General features: G+C 42.9%; 1 protein-coding gene across 1 annotated transcript in view; it reads right to left on the bottom strand.

Annotated features, from left to right (window-relative positions):
* Positions 1-19,055, bottom strand: part of LOC127420479 (complement C1q tumor necrosis factor-related protein 7-like) — a 30,122-nt gene extending 11,067 nt beyond the window's left edge. The window contains exons 1-2 of the mRNA XM_051662806.1: positions 18,718-19,055; positions 5,078-5,317 (exon numbers count right to left, since the gene is read on the bottom strand). Of these exons, the coding sequence (XP_051518766.1) occupies positions 5,078-5,309 (232 nt within the window). The 5' untranslated portion in view covers positions 5,310-5,317; positions 18,718-19,055. The remainder of the gene's footprint in view (positions 1-5,077; positions 5,318-18,717) is intronic.
* Positions 19,056-24,334: the final 5,279 nt, after the last annotated feature.

Raw genomic sequence — 24,334 nt, 5'->3', positions numbered from 1 at the left:
CCTCCATGGATGTAAGTGCTAGCATTGACTGGGGAGTGGGAGTACTTTTCCTTCTCCTCCTCTTCCAGACAGCTGGGAGCGTTATTGCGGGAACAGTCGAGGCTACAGGCATTGGATCTGGGACAGTCAAGGCTTGCAACGCTGGCTCTGGGACAGACGAGGCTTGCAATGCTGGCTCTGGGATGGACGAGGCTTGCAAAGCTGGCTCGTTGGCCATGGCAGGCGTGGGTGCTGGCTCATTTACCGTGGCAGGCATGGGCTCTGGCTCGTTTACCATGGCAGGCATGGGCACTGGCTCATTTACCGTGGCAGGCATGGGCGCTGGCTCCTTTACCGTGGCAGGCATGGGCGCTGGCTTGTTTACCATGGCAGGCATGGGTGTCGGTAGTGGCCCGGGGTTCCCGCCATAACCCACAGTGTAAGGGGAGAATGTGACCTCCGTGGTCGTTGCCGTTGACTGCGGCGGGGAATTGACCACTGGAGTTTGGAGAGGGTTTATTCGGAGCCGCAGCTCTTCTGATAACATTAGGTGTTTCATCAATCATGTGGTCAGTGGTGAATGATCAGAATCTGGTTTCTGCCATCTCACTTGATGCTGAAAAGGCATTTGATATGGTAGAATGGGATTATCTTTTTAAGATTTTGGAAATATACGGGTTCGGGAATACTTTTATTGGATGGATTAAGTTACGTTAAATTATGACACCCGGTAGCGGCGGTACAAACGAATGGATTCATTTCAGATTATTTTACTCTGGATAGGAGCACCTGGCAGGGTTGCCCTCTTTCCCCATTACTGTTCTGTCTTGACCTGGAAGCATTAGCAGCCACGATAAGAAAGGAAGATGATTTTCCAGGGGTGGTGGCGGGAGGTAGGGTGCATAAATTTTTGCTTTACGCAGATTATATTTTATTATTTATGTCCGACCCTACTAGATCTATGCCTTGCCTCCATAGAATTATTAATTCCTTTTCTATGTTCTCGGGATACAGAGTTAATTTGTCTAAATCCGAAGCTTTGGCTCTGACAGCGTACTGCCCGGTAACGGTTTTTCAGCCGGGTGCCATTCAGTGGCCCAAACAGGGCATTAAGTATTTGGGTATTTTATTCCCAGCAAATTTGTGTGATTTAGTTAGAGTTAATTTTGACCCTTTAATAAAAAGGTTTTCGAGTGATGTGGGCAGGTGGGCTTCATTACATTTATCTATGATTGGGAAGGTTAATGTTATTAAAATAAATTGTATTCAAAAATTCAACTACCTGCTACAGTCTCTCCCTATAGATGTCCCTCTCTCTTATTTCAAGCAATTTGATGGTATAGCAAAGTCCTTCATTTGGAATGGTAAATGTCCCAGATTACATTTCGGTAAGCTGCATAGGCTGACTGACAAAGGTGGGCTAGGCCTACCCAAGATTTTGTTTTATTATTATGCATTCAGTCTCAGACATTTGGCTCATTGGTTGCTTCCACCAGTTCTTGCTCCTATTTCGTCACTGTAAACCCTTTCTATCAAACTAACCGGGGAAGTTAATTTACACCCCGTTATGTCGCATTTGCACTCGGTATGGACAAAAGTGTCCAGAGTGTTTAATTTGGACTTTTATTTAAATGTTGCCTCGAGCATATGGCTGAACCCAAAATTATGTATTAATAAGTCCCCTTTCTGCTGGTCAGAGTGGATTATGAGGGGAGTTACTACACTCGGTGACCTACATGAGAGTGGAGTGTTGAGATCCTTTGAAAATTTGGTTCAACATTTTGGGATTCCCAGATCTCAGTTTTTTAGGGATTTACAGCTGCGCCACCTGCTCTGTACTATTTTTGGGAGTAGCATACACTCCCCTAAAGTGGCAGACACTCTGGGAGTGGTGATTACTGCTTTTGGAAAAAGTCATGAGGCACCTATGTATTACTCCCTGCTAATTCAGAGTCTGGGGGATGGAGCTTTAACTTCTATCAAAAAATTATGGGAGAGAGATTTAAACTTGGTATTGGAGGAGGGACTGTGTGCTAGGATTTAAAAAAAACGTTAAGTCTGCATCTAGAGATGCAAGGGTGCGCCTTATGCAATTCAAGATTTTACATAGATTCTATTGAACTCCCACTAGATTGTATAGGCTTGATTTTAAAGACACACGCACCTGCTGGCGATGTCAATCGGAGGATGGAGACACAACCCATGTCTTTTGGTGGTGTGTTAAGATCCAAGAGTTTTGGTTGAAGGTTCAGAGTTTTATGTGTGATGTATTGGGCACTCAAATTTAGTTTTGCCCAAGACTCTGTGTTTTGGGCGATGGGGCGGTCATCGATGTGGAGAATAGGCACATAAAGAGTTGGATCCTAACCAGATTCATGATTGCCAGACAAATAGTTTTAAGGGGATGGAAGTTGTCTGGAGTGCCCCCATTTCAGGAGTGGTGCTCGGAGATGTGGAGGGTGGTGGCTTTTGAGGAAGGGTCATCTAGAAGAATGGGGAATTTGGACTTGTTTGTGGGGAAATGGAGCAAATATCTGGTGTTTTCGGAGGGCTCTCAGGGAGGGGCAGTGGAGAGAGAGGTGTAGTGTTTAATTTGTTTTGTTTTTGTTTTTTTGTGTGTCTATAATCATGTGTGACCACTGGGGTGTTGTTGGGGGCCGGGGAGGGGTTGGGGATTGGGGGGGATAATAGTGAGGGTTAAGTATTGATTCTCTGTGTATATGTTTTGCTGTTCTTTGTTTAATATATAAATCAATAAAAAAAATGTAATCACAAAAAAAAAGACCCTTGCCGTCATACACCAGACCCAACATCAGGCCCTTCTGGACAAGAGCAGCATTTCCAGGTCCTGCTCCAAGCCCAGGCGGAAGACCAGCAGGTATTGCTGAGATTGATGGCCTAGGGGAGTACTCCAGCCATGACTCCGGCCACAGCTATAGCCCCACCCCACATTACACTCATGAAGATGGGGCCACAAGATGATCCAGAGGCCTTCATTGAGCTCTTTGAGTGGACAGCTGAAGCGTGGGGCTGGCCGAACACCCAGTGGGCACCCTCTGTCTGGGCACCAGCCCAGCTCATGGCCCAACAACTTTCGGTCACTAACGTGGAGTACGTGCAGCGGGTTGGCCGTAGCCCTGAACAACACTGGCAGCGCTTCCATACACTGTCGTACCACAAATGCAGTCGCCCGTTTGCCTTTGCACAACAGCTCTGCGGAGCTGTCGGAGGTGGCTTCTGGCAGAGGATTGCAATGCCAAAGCTGTCATCTACCTCATGGTACTGGAGCAGTTCGTCGGCCGCTTACCGAAAGGAACGGTCGAGTGGGTCCAGTTCCACTGCCTGGCATCACTGATGTAGGCAATCCAGCTGGCTGAGGACCATTTGGCAGCGTATCCGGGGGCCGGTGAACCCCCTGCTCTCGCTTTCTCTCCTCATTCTTCTTGCCCTTCCCCATCCTCTTCCCCTTTTCCTATACCTGCACCCCAGAAAAGGGGCGGCATTCTGCCAAAATCAGCGCCCCATTCTCAGGGTTTCCCTAACCTGCCGGCTTCCTCTCTCTCTCTCTCACCTTCCCCACAAGTTAGTGACTCCGCTGCCAGGGGTGCGGAAGGAAAGCCTGGGCCAGTCTGTTGGCACTGTGGGGAACCCAGACATTTTCAGGACCAATGTCAGGTGATGAATGTAGGAAGGTAGTCCCTGATGTGCAACAGGCCGCCCCCAATTGAGCAGGGACATACTGGATACCAGTTAGTTTTCAAGGGGGTACATACCAAGCCTTGGTGAATTCAGGATGTAATCAAACCTCTATCCACCAATGCTTGGTCAATGACGAGGCTATGGATGCAGCACGGAGGGTGAGAGTGCGGTGTGTGCATGGGGATGTGCATGAATATCCTTTAGTGGCTGTCACATAGTATAGTATTGAGGCTGTGGTTAGTCCCTGCCTTACCCATCCACTAATCTTGGGTACCAATTGGCCAGCGTTCCAAACATCATTGAGAATGAATGTATGAATGAAAGGCCATCAAGTAGGCAGTCCTTACCCTTCAGTATTAACTCCTGGGACAGGCTGTCACCCTTTGTTCGGACCATGCCCCACTCCAGTGGCTCCATCACGTGAAGGATACCAATGCATGGATCACCTGTTGCTATCTGGCTCTTCAGCCATTTCAGTTCAAGGTGGTCCACACACCGGGGGCGCAGATGGCTGTTGCTCTCAAAATGGGAAGGGGGGTAGTAGCAGGCAGGCCGGATGGCTCCCCGGCCTGAGTCAGGCGATGGGGGTATGTGGAGGTGGGGGCATGGTCGAGCACCAATTTGTGAATGGAGAGTGAGACCGGGAGATGAGAGCGGTAAGGAGTTACACCTGTGGGCAATTTTACTAACAGCTGTTCTGTGTTGCAGTGAGAGGCGACAGAGAGATAAAAGGGAGCTGACAGCCACAGAGGGGGAAGGAGTGACACACGCCATTCTGTATGTGTGTGTGTGTAGTGTATTGTGAACACTGAAAAGTGTATAAAGAGACTGAATAAATACGGAGAATTTACCTGGCTCGCTGCTTCCTCATTTAAGTTAAGCAGGAACTTGTTACACAGCTGTTCTGTGTTGCAGTGAGAGGCGTCAGAGAGATAAAAGGGAGCTGAGAGTCACAGAGGGGGAAGGAGCGGCACGCACCATTCTGTGTGTGTGTGTGTGTAGTTTATTGTGAATGCTGAAAAGTGTATAAAGAGACTGAATTAATATGGAGAATTTACCCGGCACGCCGCTTCCTCATTTAAGTTAAGCAGGAACTTATTACATGTAAGTATTGATAATTTTCAGGCATAACTCAGAAAATCGGTATAACATAGGGTCATGCTAGTGGATGCTACTAAGGGCTTCTAACAAAACTCAGAATATCTTTCAAAGATTTGATGGCTCTTATCTCACAAAATGTGTCTAATTCTTCCTCAGAAGACCATTGTCTTATTAATTTATATCTACAAGTTTGTTTCCGGATGGATATTGCAAATACTGTGTGATTGCCAACTTGCAAAACATTCTGGACTGCTAGATTTGTCTGAAAAACATACAACTAGTCAGGTGGCTCATTTACCTGGATCTCCTTTTTCTCCTTTAACCCCCTTCCGACCATCCCTCCCATCTCTTCCTGGAATTCCGACATGTCCATCCTCTCCCTGAGGTCCGGGGGGGCCAGGCTTTCCCGGTGCTCCTGGCAACCCTGGAATGCTGCAGATAAATTGGGGTGGAGCTCCTTTGGACTTTGCCTCTAGTAGCTGACCCATAATGGACTGAGAGAGACAGACCATGCCCACAATCACCCACATTCTGAGACCTAAACACAAAAACAGAAGAGTAAAAATGAAAGAAAATGAATTTTGTGATAATTTATTCTGATTTTGTTGTGAACGTTTTCTCTGATGTTGTCCCAAACCCGTAGGATTTTATTTCTTCCATGAAAACATTAATTTGCAGTCCAATATACATTCATTAATGTACAATATGGTGTGTAAAAGGTGTCAGGTTTGATGTCAGTGACTGTAACATATGGGACCTCCCTAGCAGCCAGTAAGAGGTGCTGGTACGTTTGGATGTCATGTCTTTTATTTTAAAGTTCAGTGTTTCCTGTTTCGTTGTATCATGTGAACTTCTTGTTAAATCATGTGTTTCATTAGTCTTGCCATGTGATCCTTTTATTAATTATGTGTTTCAGTAGTCTAGACTTGTCTTTGGTTCATGTTTCATTGTCTTGTTATCTGTTCAGTCTTGTCATTGGTCATCTTGCTATGTTGTTAACCATATTCTGTGTGTTTACAGCCCTCATGTTCTCTTGTCCATTGTGGAGTATTGTGATTGTAACATCGTTTCATGGTCTTTTCATTGTTTCAGTCAAGTCGTAGTCAAGTCACAGTCAATTCTTGTTTACTGTTTTTTTCTAGTCTTGCCTTTTTGTTTAGTTCTTGTGTTTGTTCTTTTGTCACTTTGGATTCATATTAAACTGTACTTGGGTTCTTCATCTCATCTTTCGGGGGTCTCAACTTTGGTGGTCTCACCTTCGGTGGTCCCAGCTTCGGTGGTCCCGGTGGTCCCAGCTTCAGTGGTCCCGCAGGTCCCAGTTTTGGAGGTCCCAGCTTCAGTGGTCCCTACCTCTGTGGTCCCGGTGGTCCCAACTTCGGTGGTCCCGGACTTCCTAGCCTCGGTGGTCCAAAAAATTCCTAGTTTTGTGCGCCTTGACCTCTGAGTCCCCTAGACCCCCTACTTCTTTGGTCCCGGTGGTCTCAGCCTCGGTGGTCAAAGAATTTCCTGGTTTGGTGCTTTGACCTCTGATTCTCCTAGTGCCTCGACCACTGAGTCCCCTAGTGCCTCGACCTCTGAGTCCCCTAGTACCTCGACCTCTGAGTCCCCTAGAGTCCCTAGCGGGATTGACCCTGACAGAGTCCCCTGTTGCTTCGCCTGGTCCACCCTGGTCTCTCAGCCATCCGCCACATCCCCAGTGGTCACTTTTGTCTCGCCTGGTCTGCACTGGTCTCCCGACCGTCCCCCAGATCCCTAGGGGCCTGCTGTTGCCTCCCCTTGTCTGCCCTGGTCTCCCGGCTGTCTTCTGGATCCCCAGTGGTCTCCTGTTGCCTCACCAGTTTCGCCTTAGTCTCCCAGGAATATGCCAGATCACCAGTGGTCTCCTGTTGCCTCGCCTGGTCTGCCCTGGTCTCCCGGTCATCAGCCGGATTGCCAGTGGTCTCCTGTTGCCTCGCCTGGTCTGCCCTGGTCTCCTGGTTGCCCTTCGGCTCCGCACTGGTCTCCTGGTCACCTGTCAGCTCCGACCTGGACTCCTGGTCGCCTTTCAGCTCCGTCTTGGCTTCCTGGTCACCTGCCGGCGCCTCATGATCCCCCATGGTTTGTTTCTTAGTCATTGTTCTGTCTTCCTTCATGTTTCCCTCCCTGATTTTTTCCAGCTGTGTCTTGTTACCTCACTAGTCTTTGTGTATAAAATGCACTCATGTGCTCCTTGTCTTTTACTGTTGTTGTCCATTCACAGATGTAGTGTTTTTTTCTTCCATATTTCTATTGTTTCCTGTGTTTCTAGTGTTTATTAAAAGCTTGCATTTAGATTTGCTTACTTTTCATTTAGTCACTCCACAATCAATACAGAATCAAGCTCCCATACAATGCTTCAATGTGAAATGTTTTTTTCGACACAAGCTTCGAATTTCAGTGTCGAACTTCACATCACTACCTAGCAGTAGCGTTATGCGTCTCCTTCAGGGGAATTGTCTCCTTGACAAATTTGTAGAGGAGTTTTATGGATTCTGTTGTGGATTTTAGTGAGGTTGCCCTCAGGGACTATTTTCATGTGGGTGTTAACAAACCTCTTTACTCCATGCTGCCCAAAGTCGGAATTTATTGGACTCTGGTGCAACACATAGACTATGCCCTGTTACTGAATGGTTCAGCCTTTACTCTTGCAGTAGCGGATGAGAAACTCTGCACTCCTATAGAGTATTCTGTCCCCACAGTCATGGCCTCCAAGTCAGTCCTTGGCTGCCTTGACTCTGTCTTAGTCCCTGGTGGCTCCACCCTTGCTCCAGTGGTCTCCTGTTCCTTCGCCTGGTTCTCATCTGGTCTTCTGGGCCTCCCCTAGATCCACAGTGGTCTCCTGGCCATCCACATGATCCGCCCTGGTCTCCGGGCTGTCCCTCGTCTCCTGGCTGTCCGCCTGATCTCCATGGATCTTGATTTAAGTCGTTTCATAGTCTGTTGATATTTGTCATCAAATCTCTTTTGAAAAAAATGTTAACCTAAAAAATGTGCTTCATGTGGTGATATCTAAATTAAATGGTTTGATTCAAGTCCAAAATATATAAAACATGTCTGAATTAATGTAAATACATTAGGTTACACCAACAAAACACATTTTTAAGGGTTAGCTCAAGTACAAATAGCTCCTTAATTGTGCACTCAGTAATTTTATGCATGTCGTCTTGGACTTACACTGACATTTAGTGGTGTGGATGCATCATTCAAACACAATAGTTTTCAGTCACTGATGCCATTGTAGAAATTCACTATTCACAGTCAGCCATGATGAATTTAATCCATGAGTGAACGTGTCCAATAACAGTACATTTACTGAGATTTTGTGAGTAGAATGGCCTCCCCCATGAGGGGTGTCACATATTCCCTGTTCTTTGTTTTGAATTTTATGTTGAAATTCTGGTTTAGTTCCCTGTTCCTGTTTCCTGTTAGTTTGGTAGTTCTTTGTAGTTTATTTTCATGATTGGTTTTCCCCTGATTGTTTCCTCAGGTGTTCCTCGTTCCCTTGTTTTCCCTTGTGTATTTAAGCCCTTGTTAAGCCTTGCTGGTTTTTTGTCAGTCTTCATCTGTATTATGCTGTGCTTTGTTCCCTGTGTTTTGTTTCATTATGTTCTGAGTTACCTGGTTTACTTTTGTTTTATTAAAAAAGGATGCATTTAGATCTTCATTCCTCTCCTGTCTCATCACAGAAAGACTGACCGAGAAATGGATCTAGTGGCCGTCAGGATTCTATTCCTTCAGCAAGGGGAACGTCCAGTTGAGGATCACGCCCGTGAGTTTTTAAAAGCTGGCAAACGTAGTGCACTATCCAGACCACTCTCTGGTGGTTTTCTTCCAGGCCGGTCTGAATAGTGCACTGAGGGAACTCATGCCTCCGGCTGATACTCACTGGACGCTCGGCGATTATGTGGAGAAGTCTCTGGAATTTAGCGGTTCCCCTTATACAGTGGATTATGGTGGGAACCCTGGGCCAAAACCTGCGTACACAGCCCCTGTCTCGAAGCCTTCCACGGCCCCTGTCTCCAAGTTGTATGATGTGCCACTGATGTCGGTGCGTAGGTCCATGAAGACCCTACCTCAAAAATTATCTGTGCCCACGCCTGCCACGGTCAACGAGCCAGTGCCCACGCCTGCCACGTTCAACGAGCCAGTGCCCACACCTGCCACGGCCAAAGAATTGCCAGCCTCGTCCATCCCAGAGCCAGCGTTGCCAGCCTCGTCCATCCCAGAGCCAGCGTTGCCAGCCTCGTCCATTTCAGAGCCAGTGTTGCCAGCCTTGCCTGTCCCAGAGCCAGCATTGCCAACTTCGGCCATCCAGAAGAGGAGGAAGAGAAGAAAAGTTTTGGAGGTCGTTTCCGAGACTCCTCCCATGCCCACGACTACAGAAGTCATTCCTGAGTCTCTTCCCATGTACACGACCACGGAGGTCATTTCCAAATCTCTGTCCATGCCCACGACTACGGAGGTCGTTCCCAAGTCTCTGCCCATGCCAACGACTACAGAGGTTGTTCCCGAGTCTCTGCCCTTGCCCATGACTATGGAGGTCATTCCCGAGTCTCTGTCCGTGCCCACGACTACGGAGGTCGTTCCCAAGTCTCATCCCATGTTCTCGACCACGGAGGTCGTTTCCGAGTCTCTGCCCATGCCCATGACCACAGAGGTCGTTCCCGAGTCTCTTCCCATGTTTGAGACCATGGAGGTCATTTCCCGTTCATCTAGGACTCTTTGTCTCGAGCCTCCCACGGCTCCGCCTTCCATGGCTTGGCCCCTCGAGCCTCCCACGGCTCCGTCTTCCATGGCTCCACCCCCAGAGTCTTCCACAACTCCGCCCCCAGAGACTATTTCTCCAGCAGTTCCGCCCCCAGAGACTATTCCTCCTGCGGCTCCGCCCGCTCCCCCAGAGACTATTCCTCCTGCGGCTCCGCCCGCTCCCCCAGAGACTATTCCTCCTGCTGCTCCTCCTGCTCCCCCAGAAACTATTTCCCCAGCAGCTCCGCCCGCTCCCCCAGAGACTATTCCTCCTGCTGCTCCTCCTGCTCCCCCAGAAACTATTTCCCCAGCAGCTCCGCCCGCTCTTCCAGAGACTATTCCTCCTGCGGCTCCGCCGCCTGATCCTGTCCCTGTCCTGTGACCGCCTCCAAGGCCTCCTGACCCTGTCTCAGCCCTGCGGCCACCTCCCAGGCCTCCTGACCCTGTCTCGGTCCTGCGGCCCCTCCCAGGATTCCTGACCCTGTCTCGGTCCTGCGGCCGCCTCCCAGGACTCCTGACCCAGTCCCCATCTTGAGGTCTTCTCCTTGATCTCCTGGCCATCTGCCTGATCTGCTCTGGTCTCCCTGGTCACCTGGCCATCTGCTTGATCTGCTCTGGTCTCCTTGGTCTCCTGGCTGTCCGCATGATCTGCTCTGGTCTACTTGGTCCTCCGAGCCTGCAGTGTCGTCCTGGCTCTCCATCCCTCCGGCTCCACCTTGGTTTCAAGCCTCCCTGACTATGCCTTTTTCCTCTGCCCCCCCCCCCCCCGAACCACCTGTTTTTTCCCCCACACCCCATGGACAATTTGTTTCTGTTTTGTTTTTTGGAGCGTCTGGAATCCGCTCTTAAAAGGGGGGCTCTGTCACATATTCCCTGTTGTTTGTTTTGACTTATGTTGAAATTCTGGTTTAGTTCCCTGTTCCTGTTTCCTGTTAGTTTTGTAGTCCTTTTGTAGATTATTTTCATGATTGGTTTTCCCCTGATTGTATCCCCAGGTGTTCCTCATTCCCTTGTTTTCCCCTGTTTTTTTGTCAGTCTTCATCTGTATTATGCTGTGCTTTGTTCCCTGTGTTTTGTTTCATTATGATCTAAGTTACCTGGTTTACTTTTGTTTTTATTAAAAAAAAGGCTGCGTTTAGATCCTCATTCCTCTCCTGTCTCATCACAAGGGGAGCCTTTCCAATTAGAATAAAACCGTTTTTATTGTCCCCATAGAGTGTATGGAGAAAAGCAGCCAGGACATTCTTCAAAATTATTTTGTTTCCAAATGATGAAACAAAAACATTTTAGATATTGCTTGAAACAACATGAGGGTGAGTAAATTATGACGATGATGAAAATTAGCATTTTTGGGTGAACTATCCCTTTAAACAACCCCTCTTGATCTCATGTGACTGTACTTACACAAGAATACGTGTAACAACAAACGTGTTCATTCTCAAATAATAAAATCTTCAACATGAAGAGGTAGAGGATGATTAATGACCTCATAATAACCTCATAAATTTAAAACAAATGCTCTTTTTGAACCTCATAACTGGACCTTTTATCAATATATTGATATTTTTGCAGACACACACACAACTTTAATACATATTTGTCATAAAAATCTATTGAAATTGTATGTAAATATAAATTTAGGTAACTATAGACTATACAGTATATGCAAATAAAACTGTATTGTTTTTAATTGTTATTTTAATTTATTCATGCCTTCACATTATGTATGTTTTTTTCTCTTTTGATTGGATAATGTCAGATTATTTTGTGTTTTTAAAATAAATAAATAATTAATATCTACTGTAACTTCTACTGACAAAGATTCCAGATCAACAGAGGAAACTTGATTGTTCCTTTTGAGGAAAAGACAAGTTTACATGCTTATCCCATGACAAGAGACACTGGGATAAAAGGAACAACCAGGCTTGAAAAAAAAAACAAAAAACACACACATAGGTGAAGTTTATTGTGAGTTTGCTTATGATATATACATCTTACCATATAAAACAAGACAGCACAGCTTTTCAGCACGTCTTAAATGGGAAAACAACTGCAAAACAATTCATAGCGACAACACATCACACTTTATCCTGCCAAGTATTCCAGCAAGATGATATAATGTGTCCTAATGAACCCACTGCACTCAGATCTGTACAGACATGTGAATGGCCAAAAATACGTTCATACACAAAAATGCACCAATACATTCTGAACAGTGCAGAGCTTGTTTACGTAACAGTTCTGCAGACACACATGACATGATCTTATACACTACTCTGTACAGGGTTGCCAGGTTTGGAAATAAAACAGCCCATTACCCAACATCAAAATATGCATTTTCAGATCTTTGTTTGTTTGTAGGCCTACTGTATAATGTAAGTAGCTACATTAAACAAAGATACAAATGGCACATTTCAGCTGAGACAGGACAGACTATTAGGGGGTTGCTTAAATAATATACTGTAAATGCAAATAGTACAATTCAATTTCTGTTTTTACTTCAGATGTAGGCATATTACCTGTAGTTTAACTTATTTCTGCAGATACATTATTACACCAGTAATTTCACTGTATTATAGTCATAACCACAGTTAGCCTGTCTGTTTCCATACCAAAATAGAAACCATCTTGCCTGTTTTGACATGCAGAAGATGGCTGTTGGTTGGTCAAAAATCTTTTCATTCATTTAATTTGTGCGATATGTCAAACCCTCAAACCGCAGAGCAAGAAAGAGTTTAAAAATAAACCATTTCCATGAGAAAATCTTAGATTTGGCAATCATCCTCTCTGACTGCTACAGTAATGGAGGTTCTGGTCCAGCTCATGCTTGAACTAGATCATCATTGAACTTGTCGGTGTCAGTTAGGAATATAAGTTTGAAATGGCTACAATTACTAATTATTTTTCTAAAACTATACCAAAGTGGAAATGTACACTGTCAAGAAAGTAGACAAATCATGTTTACATTTTTTTTTTTTTTTAAACTGCCCAGGAATTCTGATATGCCAATTAGTTCTGCAACTATTCGAAGCACTGAGTCTGTATTGACTAAACTTACACACAAGTACACAAGTATGCAAACACAGGCACGTGTTATGAAACGTTATAAGCAGTTCTGTTCACTTACACTAATGTTATCAGGTGTGTAATCGCCATCAAATGATGCTTTTCTCTTTTTGCATTTGCCTCAATTCTGTTTTCAATCAAATTACACTGATAAGCCAAAACATTATGACCACCTGCCTAATATGCTGTTGGTCCTCGGCGTGCTGCCAAAACAGCGCAGAACCGCCGATGCATGGACTCTGCAAGAACCCTGAAGGTGTCCTGTGGTATCTGGCATCAAGACATAAGCAGCAGATCCTTCAAGCCCTGTAAGTTGCGAGGTGGAGCCGCCGTGGATCAGACTTGTTGGTCCAATCGGATTGAGATCTGGGGAATTTGGAGGCCAGGACAACACCTTCATCATGTTCCTCAAACCATTCCCTAACAATGTGTGCAGTGTGGCAGGGTGCAGTATCCTGCTGAAAGAGGCCACTGCCATCAGGGAATACCGTTGCCATGAATGAGTGTACCTGGTCTGCAATGACATTTAGGTAGGTGGCACGTGTCAGATTGAAATCCACATGAATGGCCGGACCCAAGGTTTCCCAGCAGAACATTTCCGAGAGCATCACAATCCCTCCACCAGTTTTTTGTCTTCCTACAGTGCATCCTGGTGCCATCACTTTCTCAGGTAAATGGCTCACATGTACATAGCTGTCCACATGATGTAATAGAAAACAGCACTCATTGGACAAGGTGACCTTCTTCCTCTACTCCAAGGTCCAGTTCCAACGCTGTAGGCACTTTCGAACAGTGGACAGGGATTATCATGGGTACTCTGACCGGTTTGTGGCTACACAGCCCCATACGCAGCAGGGTTCAATGCACTGGGTGTTGTGACACATTCCTCCTGTAAACATCATTATAATTTTATGTTATTTGTGCCACAGTAGACCTTCTGTTGGTTCAGACCATATGGGATAGCTTTCTTTGCCCTTGCGCATTGATGAGCCTTGGGCACCCAACACCCTGTTGCCGGTTTGTGGTTTGTCCCTCCTCTGACCACTTTCGGTAGGTGCTCACTACTGGTGACCGGGAGCACCCCACAATAGCAGAGGGTCAATTCATAACACAAATGTTGCATTCTCAATGCCGCCACAAGGGGCGCCAAAGCAGATATTAATGTGAACTGTCCACTTCTACATTGAGTTTTCTTTTGTCAACTATTGTCATGGTGGAGGAACAGTTTGAAGAGAATAAAGTTAAAGTCAATATATTTTTAACAACTTACCTGATTAACAACATATTCATTTTAATAGCATGGAGTGTTTAAGGTAACTCTATCGCCCCCTTGATTACTGAGGTTTGTTAACACCACAGTAAAACAAGAACGCAGTAAGCATGTTTAACTGGACTTCGCGTTGGAAAAGAGGCGGCCAAGTACTCACATTTTAGTATGTGTACTTGTGTAAAGTATGTTTCTGACCTAATTGTGGATCACATGACCTCAGTTCACTTGTTCAGTGGTAAATATGATTTTTTTCCCCACTTAAATCCAAACCCAATGTGCCAAATTTTGGACAATCGCCACCATGCAGCGAATGTTAATGTTCCAAAAATCACCCATGATTTGCCTTTGAATGAATCTTGTTTTTTTTTGTGTTTTTTATATCTTTTATACTCAAATAGAAGGGCAGAATCAAAATCAAATCAAAATCAAATCAAATCAAATCACTTTATTGTCACACAGCCATATACACAAGTGCAATGGTGTGTGAAATTCTTGGGTGCAGTTCCGATCAACATAGCAGTCGTGACAGTGATGAGACATATACCAATTTACAATAACATCAAATTAACACAACGCAATTTAAACATCTGTCATACATAATTAAACTCGACTTAAAACATCAAATTAACACAACACAATTTAAACATCTGTTATACATAATTACACTCAACTTAAAACATCAAATTAACACAACACAATTTAAACATCTGTTATACACAATTACACTCAACAATATACAATAATAACATACATTGCACAGTATACAATATGCTGTTTTTGGTTTTTTTTGTTTGTTTTTTTTTGTTTTTTACTATATAGATACTATATAGATACACATTATTCAATAAAAATTAAAATATATATGAAAAAAAGTATATATATAGAATGTACAGTATTGTACTGTATTGACATTCAGGCTGTCGGTTGATAGTCAGTTGTTAAGAGAGACATAATATAATGACAGTAATATAATTTATGACAGTCCGGTGTGAAATAAAAGAGTAATGAAGTGCAGGGCTGATGTATTTTGATCGTGGGAGATCAAGAGTTCAGAAGTCTGATTGCTTGGGGGAAGAAGCTATCATGGAGTCGGCTGGTGCGGGTCCTGATGCTGCGATACCGCCTACCTGATGGTAGCAGTGAGAACAGCCCATGGCTCGGGTGGCTGGAGTCTCTGATGATCCTCCGAGCTTTTTTCACACACCGCCTTGTATATATTTCCTGGAGGGAGGGAAGCTCACCTCCGATGATGTGTTTGGCAGTTCACACCACCCTTTGCAGTGCTTTGCGGTTGTGGGCAGTGCTATTGCCGTACCAGGCGGAGATACAGCCAGTCAGGATGCTCTCCACAGTGCAGGTGTAGAACCGTGTGAGGATGTGGCGGTTCATTCCAAACTTCCTCAGCCGTCTCAGGAAGAAAAGGCGCTGATGAGCCTTCTTCACAACGACTTCAGTGTGGACGGACCATGTGAGTTCCTCAGTGATGTGGACACCCAGGAACTTGAAGCTGCTGACTCTCTCCACTGGTGCTCCATTGATGGTGATTGGACTGTGTTCTCTGTCTTTTCTCCTGAAGTCCACCACAAGCTCCTTTGTCTTACTGACGTTGAGGGAGAGGTTGTGCTCCTGACACCAGTGTGTCAGAGTGTGCGCCTCCTCTCTGTAGGCTGTTTCATCATTGTCAGTGATCAGACCTACCACCGTCGTGTCATCAGCAAACTTAATGATGGCATTGGAGTTATGTGTTGCCACACAGTCATGTGTGTACAGGGAATACAGTAGTGGGCTGAGAACACAGCCCTGCGGGGCTCCAGTGTTGAGGGTCAGTGATGAGGAGATGTTGCTGCCTATTCTAACCACCTGGCGTCTGCTTGATAGGAAGTCCAGGATCCAGCTGCACAGCGAGCTGTTTAAGCCCAGAGCCCGGAGTTTCTCATCTAGCTTGGAGGGCACTATGGTGTTGAATGCTGAGCTGTAGTCTACAAACAGCATTCTCACATAAGTGGGAGAGAGCAGTGTGTATTGTAGATGCAATGGCATCATCAGTGGAGCGGTTGTTACGGTAAGCAAACTGCAGCGGGTCAAGATTGAGTGGTAATACAGAGCAGATGTAATCTCTGATTAGTCTCTCAAAACATTTGCTGATGATGGGGGTCAGAGCAACAGGACGCCAGTCATTTAAACAAGTTATTTTCGATTGTTTTGGAACAGGCACAATGGTGGATGTTTTAAAGCATGTGGGGACTACAGACAGAGAGAGGGAAAGGTTGAAAATGTCCGTAAAAACACCAGCCAGCTGGTTCGCGCACGCTCTGATGACGCGGCCCGGAATGCCGTCTGGACCCGCGGCTTTGCGGATATTCACCCTTCGGAAGGATCGGGTTACATCCGCTACAGAGACGGAGAGTGAACTAACCTCTGTAGCTTCGGCCGTGAGAGCTCTCTCCGCGAGGGCGGTGTTATTTCCCTCGAAACGAGCATAAAAAGTATTTAGCTCATCCGGTAGAGAGGCAGCGGTGTTCATGGCGGAGTTTTTATTCCCTTTAAAGTCCGTGATGATGTTAATTCCCTGCCACATGCTTCTAGAGTTGGTGGTGTTAAACTGTCCTTCAATCTTACTCCTGTACTGGCGTTTTGCTGTTTTGATAGTTTTTCGGAGGGCATAACTGGCTTGGTAATGCTCCTCCGCGTTCCCGGAATTAAAAGCGGAGGTCCGCACATTAAGTGCTGCGCGAACATCGCTGTTGATCCACGGCTTCTGATTCGGATAGATTCGCACAGTTCTGGTCGAAATCACTTCCTCTACACACGTTCTGATGAAGCACATTACGCTATCAGCGTAAAGCTCGATGTCGTCATCAGAGGCGGACCGGAACATCTCCCAGTCCGTGCGATCAAAACAGTCTTGTAGCATAGAGTCTGATTGGTCCGACCAGCACTGGATCGTTCTGAGGGTGGGTGCTTCCTGTTTCAGTTTCTGCCTGTAAGCGGGCAGAAGCAGAATGGAAGAGTGGTCCGATTTGCCAAATGGTGGGCGGGGGAGGGATTTGTAGCCATCCCGGAACGGAGAGTAGCAATGGTCCAAAACCCGGTCCCCTCGTGTGTTGAAACTAATGTGCTGGTGATATTTTGGTGCGACTGATTTTAAACTGGCTTTATTAAAGTCCCCGGTCACAATGAACGCGGCCTCAGGGTGCGCGGTTTCCTGCTCACTTATACTCCCATACAGTTCCTTGAGTGCCCGGTCTGTGTCGGCTTGTGGGGGGATGTACACAGCAGTGATAATGACCGCTGTGAATTCCCTCGGTAGCCAGAATGGTCGACACAGAAGCATAAGAAATTCCAGATCAGGAGAACAGAAAGACTTGATAGAATGTATGTTCCTCTGATCACACCAGGATTTGTTGATCATAAAACATACACCACCTCCTCTAGTTTTACCTGAGAATCTTACCACCTCTGACAAATAGGTGCTGCTCTTTTCAAATTAAATACTACTATGAAAGCTTGTGTTCAGTGTGGACAAAAGCCCATGTCAATGCTCATGTTTATAATCATAAGTGAGGTGCTGTATATCTACTGAACTCTGTGAGCACAGCTGTGACATCAGCAGACAGGACAACTACATGCTCTTAAAGTCCGGTGTATGATGGAGATTGCAACAAAACATCTATGATTTTCTGGAGAAAGAATTTGAGGAGTGAAATTATAGTACTAAACATCTTCCCTTGAGAGACAAACACTGGGCAGAAGGCAGAGAGTTGTACCCACCTCAACATATGTTGAGAAGACTGAACGCAGACTGACAGTTCTAAAGAAACATTGCTCTTGCGAATTCAGACACAAATAATAGGTGTAGCTGACATGTCCAGCACATTATACTCAATCTTTAAGTATTTTAAACACCATTTTAATCTTTAATAATTATTATAGATGCAGTTTTAATGTTTATAGTAACTGAGAGATTACATGGAATATTTGTACTTTTAAAAATGCATTTGTCACACCACAGGGCCTTTTAAAATGAACTAGTGAAGGCACTTGATGACCAGTCACAGCAACGCAAATGTGCACTCTCTTATACTGTAGATTCATTTAAAGTTTAACTTAAAATCTTGATGTTTAAAAAAAAAGAGTTTGTGGATATGTTATGAGTCATCTACCCATAGACAAACAACCAGGGGTGTAAAGTACTTCATTACTACAGTATATACTTGTAATATGTTGGGAAATTTGTACTTATCCTTCAGTATTATTGCAACTGAAGCTTACTCAATTACATTTCCAAGCAAAAAAACATATATTTTTTACTTTTTTGTAGGCTATGTCATGCTTTATTTACTACTGTTTTATATAATCCTATAATTTGTTTTAATACTTCATGGAAACTTTTAAAGCACAGAGTATATACAGTGGCCCCCAAAAATATTAATACTTAAAAATGCATGAATGTCTTTGCATTATACAACAAAAAATCAAACTAAGTGGCTTTTATGTTAAATAAATATAGCATAATCAAAGATTACAAGCAACATTTTTCACATAAAGTAGATTTATAAATCAGTAGATATACTGTTTAAATAAGACAAAAAGTCTTGTAACACTTTCTGATTGTCAAACATTAGAGGAACATGTCCATATTTACTCAGGGAAGCTGACTTCATGCATCCACAAAAATGATCTACTGGCCAATTGGTTAACAGCAACCAACAAAAGAACCAACGAAAAGTTGGTTCTTTATCGCAATAAAATAGGTATACTCCTCATTTTAAGCTAACAGTTATAAATTACAATTGAGTTTCCTTAAACATTTTAAATAAGCAAGAAAAGAAACTTGCCAGTGTTTTGCAAATTCTCGGATTGTTGTTGTTGTCTTGGTTTATTCTTGCAGTGATGTCCTCTGCCTGTTGTTTTGAGCTGTCTCTTATTTTCTGGACTTCAAATAATTGTGTCTTTTATTCTCTTTGTTCTTCCTTTCTCTGCTCTGGTTTCTTGAACATCCCGAATCTTTGCAGAACACACAACATCTGCTCCCCTCTAAAGTCAAAAATCCCTCTCTCTCTTGTAGTCTCTCTCCTTCTATCTGTATACTTGACTATATCTGTCTATATACCTCCCTATTTATTTCCCTATCCTCTCCATTTAGTTTTGTCTCTCTGAAAGACTGCATCACTGTCTGTTTGTTAGATCTTTGCAGTGATCTTTCTGATTTACAGACTAAAGAGTCTAAACACCCACTGCAGAGACACACCTCTGGAGTTCCTCAGTGAGGTCACACAGTTGCCACGACATTCACACACGAGCACACACACAAACACAAATGAACACATTTTATTACATACCACAAAATTATGAATCTTGTGACGCAAACTGCAAAAATATCTATTTTAATATTAAAGATAAAAACAATGAATCTTCTCTGTACACTGAAGTTCTGGCACGATATAAAACATGAACCGAGGAGATTTCCATAATGAATGAAATCTTGTTTGAAGTGATGCCTGTTGTTTATATATATATATATATATATATATATATATATCTGCTCGTCCTTCAAGGAAACATCGCCGGTCTGTTGATCACAGTGTGCTGGCTAAGCTAGCAAGGTCGGCTAGCACCAAATTTGGTAAAAACAATCTGATGTTTGGTCTATTTAACATCCATTCGCTCACCAACAAAGGACCTTTAGTATACGACCTTGTGAATGATCATAAGTTTGACTTTTGCTGTTTAACAGAGACATGGCAACAACAAAATGATTTTACGCAACTGAATCAAGCGATCCCCCCGGGTTTGTTTACGTTTGTCAACCTCGTATCTCTGGCAGGGGGGGTGGTCTTGCGATTCTCTATAGTGAAAAGTGGAAGGTATCCTCGATAACAGTGGCTTTCCATAATTCATTTGAGTCTATCTCCTTACAAATAAATGGGTCAACACCTACTATTTTAGCCAATGTGTATCATCCTCCGAAGCTGGATACTAATTTCTTAAGTGAATTCTCTTCATTTTTAACATTTTTATGTTCTTTGTCTCCTAATGTAATACTGTTAGGGATTTTAAAATACACGTGGATAATCTGAATTGTGCCCTTACAAAGGACTTTTTATCATGTCTGGACAGCTTTGGACTCAAGCAGTTCATTGATTTTTCTATCCATACCAGAGGACATACTCTTGATCTTGTCTGCTGTTCTGATGTAATACATTTTAACTGTACTGTTTCAGATTTATCTATATCAGATCACAAATTAGTATCTTTTAATGTTGATCTACCAGTATCAAAAGTGAATGTATGTCATGACATCTCATTTCGTAACATTAAGAATATTGATCTGTCTGTGCTCTCGAATCATCTTGATAATCTATCAGTTAATGAAAATGTAACTACTCTTGATGAACTGGTCTCCCTTTACAATGACAGTCTTTTAAATCCCCTGGACATTCTAGCACCTTTAAAAACACGTACTGTTTCTTTCTCTCATTCTGCACCTTGGTATAGCTCTGAATTTCATCAACTTAAAGCTCTTGGTCATCGCTTAGAACGTCTTTACATTAAAACCGGTCTCAATATCCATAAAAGCATGTATGTAGACCATATGTTATTATTTAAGGAATCTCTTCTTAAGGCAAAATCAGACCACTTTACTAATTTAATTAGTTCTGCTGAGGGTAATACTAGAACTCTCTTTTCTACTGTAAATAACTTTCTTCGGTCCCTTGATACTCCTCCAGCTCACATGCAATCTACAACTTATTGTAACACTTTTCTGAACTTTTTTAAGGATAAAATCTCTAACATTCATCAGCAATTGAATGCCATGAGTAATTTAGCTTGTAGTTCATCTTATCCAATATCTCAAGAACATCCTCAAACTAGTCTTATGAGTTTTGATCTCCCGACAGATATTGAAATATCTAATTTTATTCGTAATTCCAAATCATCTACTTCTCAGCTAGATCCCCTCCCTACATATTTGGTTAAAGCCTGTTTACCAAACTTCCCTACTTCCCATTATAACTACAATTATACACTCATCTCTTATTTTAGGGTGTGTACCGTCATTTTTTAAAATGCTGTGATCAGTCCCATACTGAAGAAACCTGGTTCAGATCCTCAAATACTTGATAATTACTGACCTATCTCCAATTTACCATTTCTTTCAAAATTTTTAGAAAGGATAGTTTCTTCTCAGGTTCACACACATCTTCAAGCCAATAACCTCTATGAACAGTTCCAATCAGGTTTCCGCCCACATCACAGCACTGAAACTGCTTTGGTCAAAATCACTAATGATCTGTTAATTTCAGCTGATGCAGGATATCTGTCTATACTCATTATTCTTGATTTAAGTGCAGCTTTTGACACTATCTCATACAATATTCTATTAGAGAGATTATTATCCATTGGTATTACAGGCACTTCTCTCGCTTGGTTTAAATCTTATCTCTCTGGTTGTTCACAGTGCTCTCCAGTTACTACTGGAGTTCCACAGGGATCAGTCTTAGGCCCTTTATTATTTATAATCTATCTCCTACTTCTCGGTTATATTTTTAGGAAATTTGGAATCCACTTTCACTGCTATGCTGATGACACCCAGCTCTATATGTCCACCAAGCCAAATTCTTCTCTTGCACCATTTTCTCTTCATAACTTTTTACTTCAAATACAATCATGGTTTTCTTGTAATTTCCTCAAACTCAATAGTAATAAAACTGAGGTACTTCTTGTAGGTACTAAGCATAATCTTGTCAATTCAAAAAGTTTTGCTCTGACCATTGACAATTCCACTGTCCTTCCCTGTTTCAAAGTTAAGAGTCTGGGTGTCATTCTGGATAGCACTCTTTCTTTTGAAGCACATGTAAATAATATTACCCGGACTGCTTACTTCCAGTTTTACAAAGTTATCTCGAAGAGCTTAGATATTCATCTGTCCACAGTTAGAAAAACTGTCTGTAAATGGAGATGATTTAGTACTGTGGCTACGCTCCCTAGAAGTGGCTGTCCAGCCAAGAATACTCAAAGGACACACCGCAGAATGCTCAATGAGGTAAAAAAGAACCCTAGAATAACAGTTAAAGACTTGAAGGAATAAATGGAACTGGTTAACATCTCTGTTCATGAGTCTACTATACGGAAAACATTAAACAGCCATGGTGTCCGTAGCAGGACACCATGAAGGAAGCTGCTGCTTTCCAACAAAAACACTGCTGTGCACCTGATGTTTGCCAAAGTCCACCTTGACACTCCACAATGCTACTAGGAAAATGTTTTGTGGGCTGATGAAACTGTTTGGGAAGAACACGCAGCACTATGAATGGCATAAAAAGGGTACCGCATACCAAAATGAAAACATCATCCCAATGATGAAGTACGGTGGAGTGAGCACCATGATTTGGGGCTGCTACGCTTGCCATCATCAAGGGAAAAATTAATTCCCAAGTTTATCAAGATATCCTACAGGATAATGTCAGGGTTGCTGTGCTCCAGTGAAGCTCAGTAGATCCTGAGTGATACAGCAGGACAATGACCCTAAATATCAAAGTAAATCCACTACAGAATGGCTTCAAAAAAAGAAAATCAACCTTTTGGAGTGGCCGAGTCAGAGCCCAGACCATAACCCAATAAAGATGCTGTGGAATGACCTCAAGAGAGCCATTCACACCAGACATCCTAAGAATATGGCTGAGCTGAAGCAGTTCTGTAAGGAAGGATGGTCCAGAATTCCAAATGAATGTTATGCAGATCTAATCCACAGCTACCAGAAATGCTTGGTTGCGGTTATTGCTGCCAAAAGAGGATCAACTATTTATTAAATCCAAGGGTTCACTTACTTTTTCCACAGCACTGTGAATATTTAATGGGATGTGTTCGATAAAGACATGAAATATTATAATTGTTTGTGTGTTGTTAGCTTAAGCACATTGTATTTGTCAATACTTGTGACTTTGATGAAGATGAGAACACATTTTATGACCAATTAATGCAGAAAACCAGCTAATTCCAAAGGGTTCACATACACACATTAACACAGAATTTATTCTAAGAAGTAAAAAATGAAAAATCAGAAATGTTCTTTAAAATGCCGAAACGAGCATAAACTAAAGGCATGTGGTGACAGGTAAACTTTTTATCCAACATTTTTCATGTTTACAAAGCACACCTGTATGTGAATGTTTCTGTTGTAAACATTTACATCTGAAACCAAATCAAACGCACTGTCCATGTTTTTTTATGTATGTAGAACTATACTGCCCTACAAAGGCAAAAGACCTTAACTCGCTAGAGTGTGGAACTGAGAAAAATTACTTTAAAGTTTTTTAGATGTCCAGCCAAATGTATTATAGGTAGGACACTGAAAATCTGGCAATTAGATGTTTTAGTAATGAAATTTATCAACATAAAAAAATCTTGAGCTCAAACTTTACTTTTGACCCCTATTTTGAAGTTACTGTACTCTGCCTTTGTATTGTCTGCAAAACATGAGAATTCACGGCAAGGCAATAGGCAGTAACTTCCACATTATCAATATTTTGTTGCTGATCACCATTTACAAAATCATTATTGTAACATCTGTATAAAATCTAGTGATCATGGCATTTATTTTGGATGATTTACAATTACTTATAGCCGTGTACTTATTGCTATCCTGTGCTTTGGTTGTATTCTGATGGCATTTTTAATACATTAGACATGACACATACCTCCATAGCAGTAAAGAATATCTTCAATTGGTGTGCAGCAAAACTAACAGGTTGACTGCAGATAGGTGACACTTAATTATATGAATAAATACAAGATAAGCATATTTCTAATGAGTAAACATAATAATTTAATTAATAATGGAATGCAAAGATATAACAAATCATGTACAAATTTAAAATGCATGGGATTGGAATAAGGGATAATAAATACAGCCACAGGCCTACAAGTTAGTGCCACAGCTGGTTAATCAAGGGTTAAATTTAGCCACCATGCTCCAATGCACAGCTCTCTGACTGGTGGACTGGACTGGTCAATCTCAAAGGCTGTAATATAGAGTATGTGACTATATTAATTGTTTTTCTGAATCTGACTGTAACTGACATCCAGACAAAAAGTTATACATGTGGTTGGATACCGTTTTGAAACCAGTTTATTTATTGCAGTGTTCACTAACATAAAAGGATACAAGACATAAGTTAGCCTAAGTGCTTTTACATCGAATTGAATGAAAGTGGCCTAGTCTAAAAGATCGCCTTGTGGATTGATGTGAACGCCAGTAAGTAGGAATAATGCTCAGAAATCAGAATGCTTGTGGATTGTTGTGGATTAAACATCTGCGATGACGTTCATTGCCATGGATTTTATCGGGTTACTAGAAAAGGTAGGACAGATTTAATTGCAAACTGTTACTACTGATTTTATGTGTGATCATGCTACATGCTACGCTGTCATGGCATTCAAGTCCACACTCGT

The sequence above is a fragment of the Myxocyprinus asiaticus genome, chromosome 29 (genome assembly GCF_019703515.2).
Source record: "Myxocyprinus asiaticus isolate MX2 ecotype Aquarium Trade chromosome 29, UBuf_Myxa_2, whole genome shotgun sequence".
In the NCBI taxonomy this organism is placed as follows: domain Eukaryota; kingdom Metazoa; phylum Chordata; class Actinopteri; order Cypriniformes; family Catostomidae; genus Myxocyprinus; species Myxocyprinus asiaticus.
This window is presented reverse-complemented; position numbering and strand designations above follow the sequence as displayed.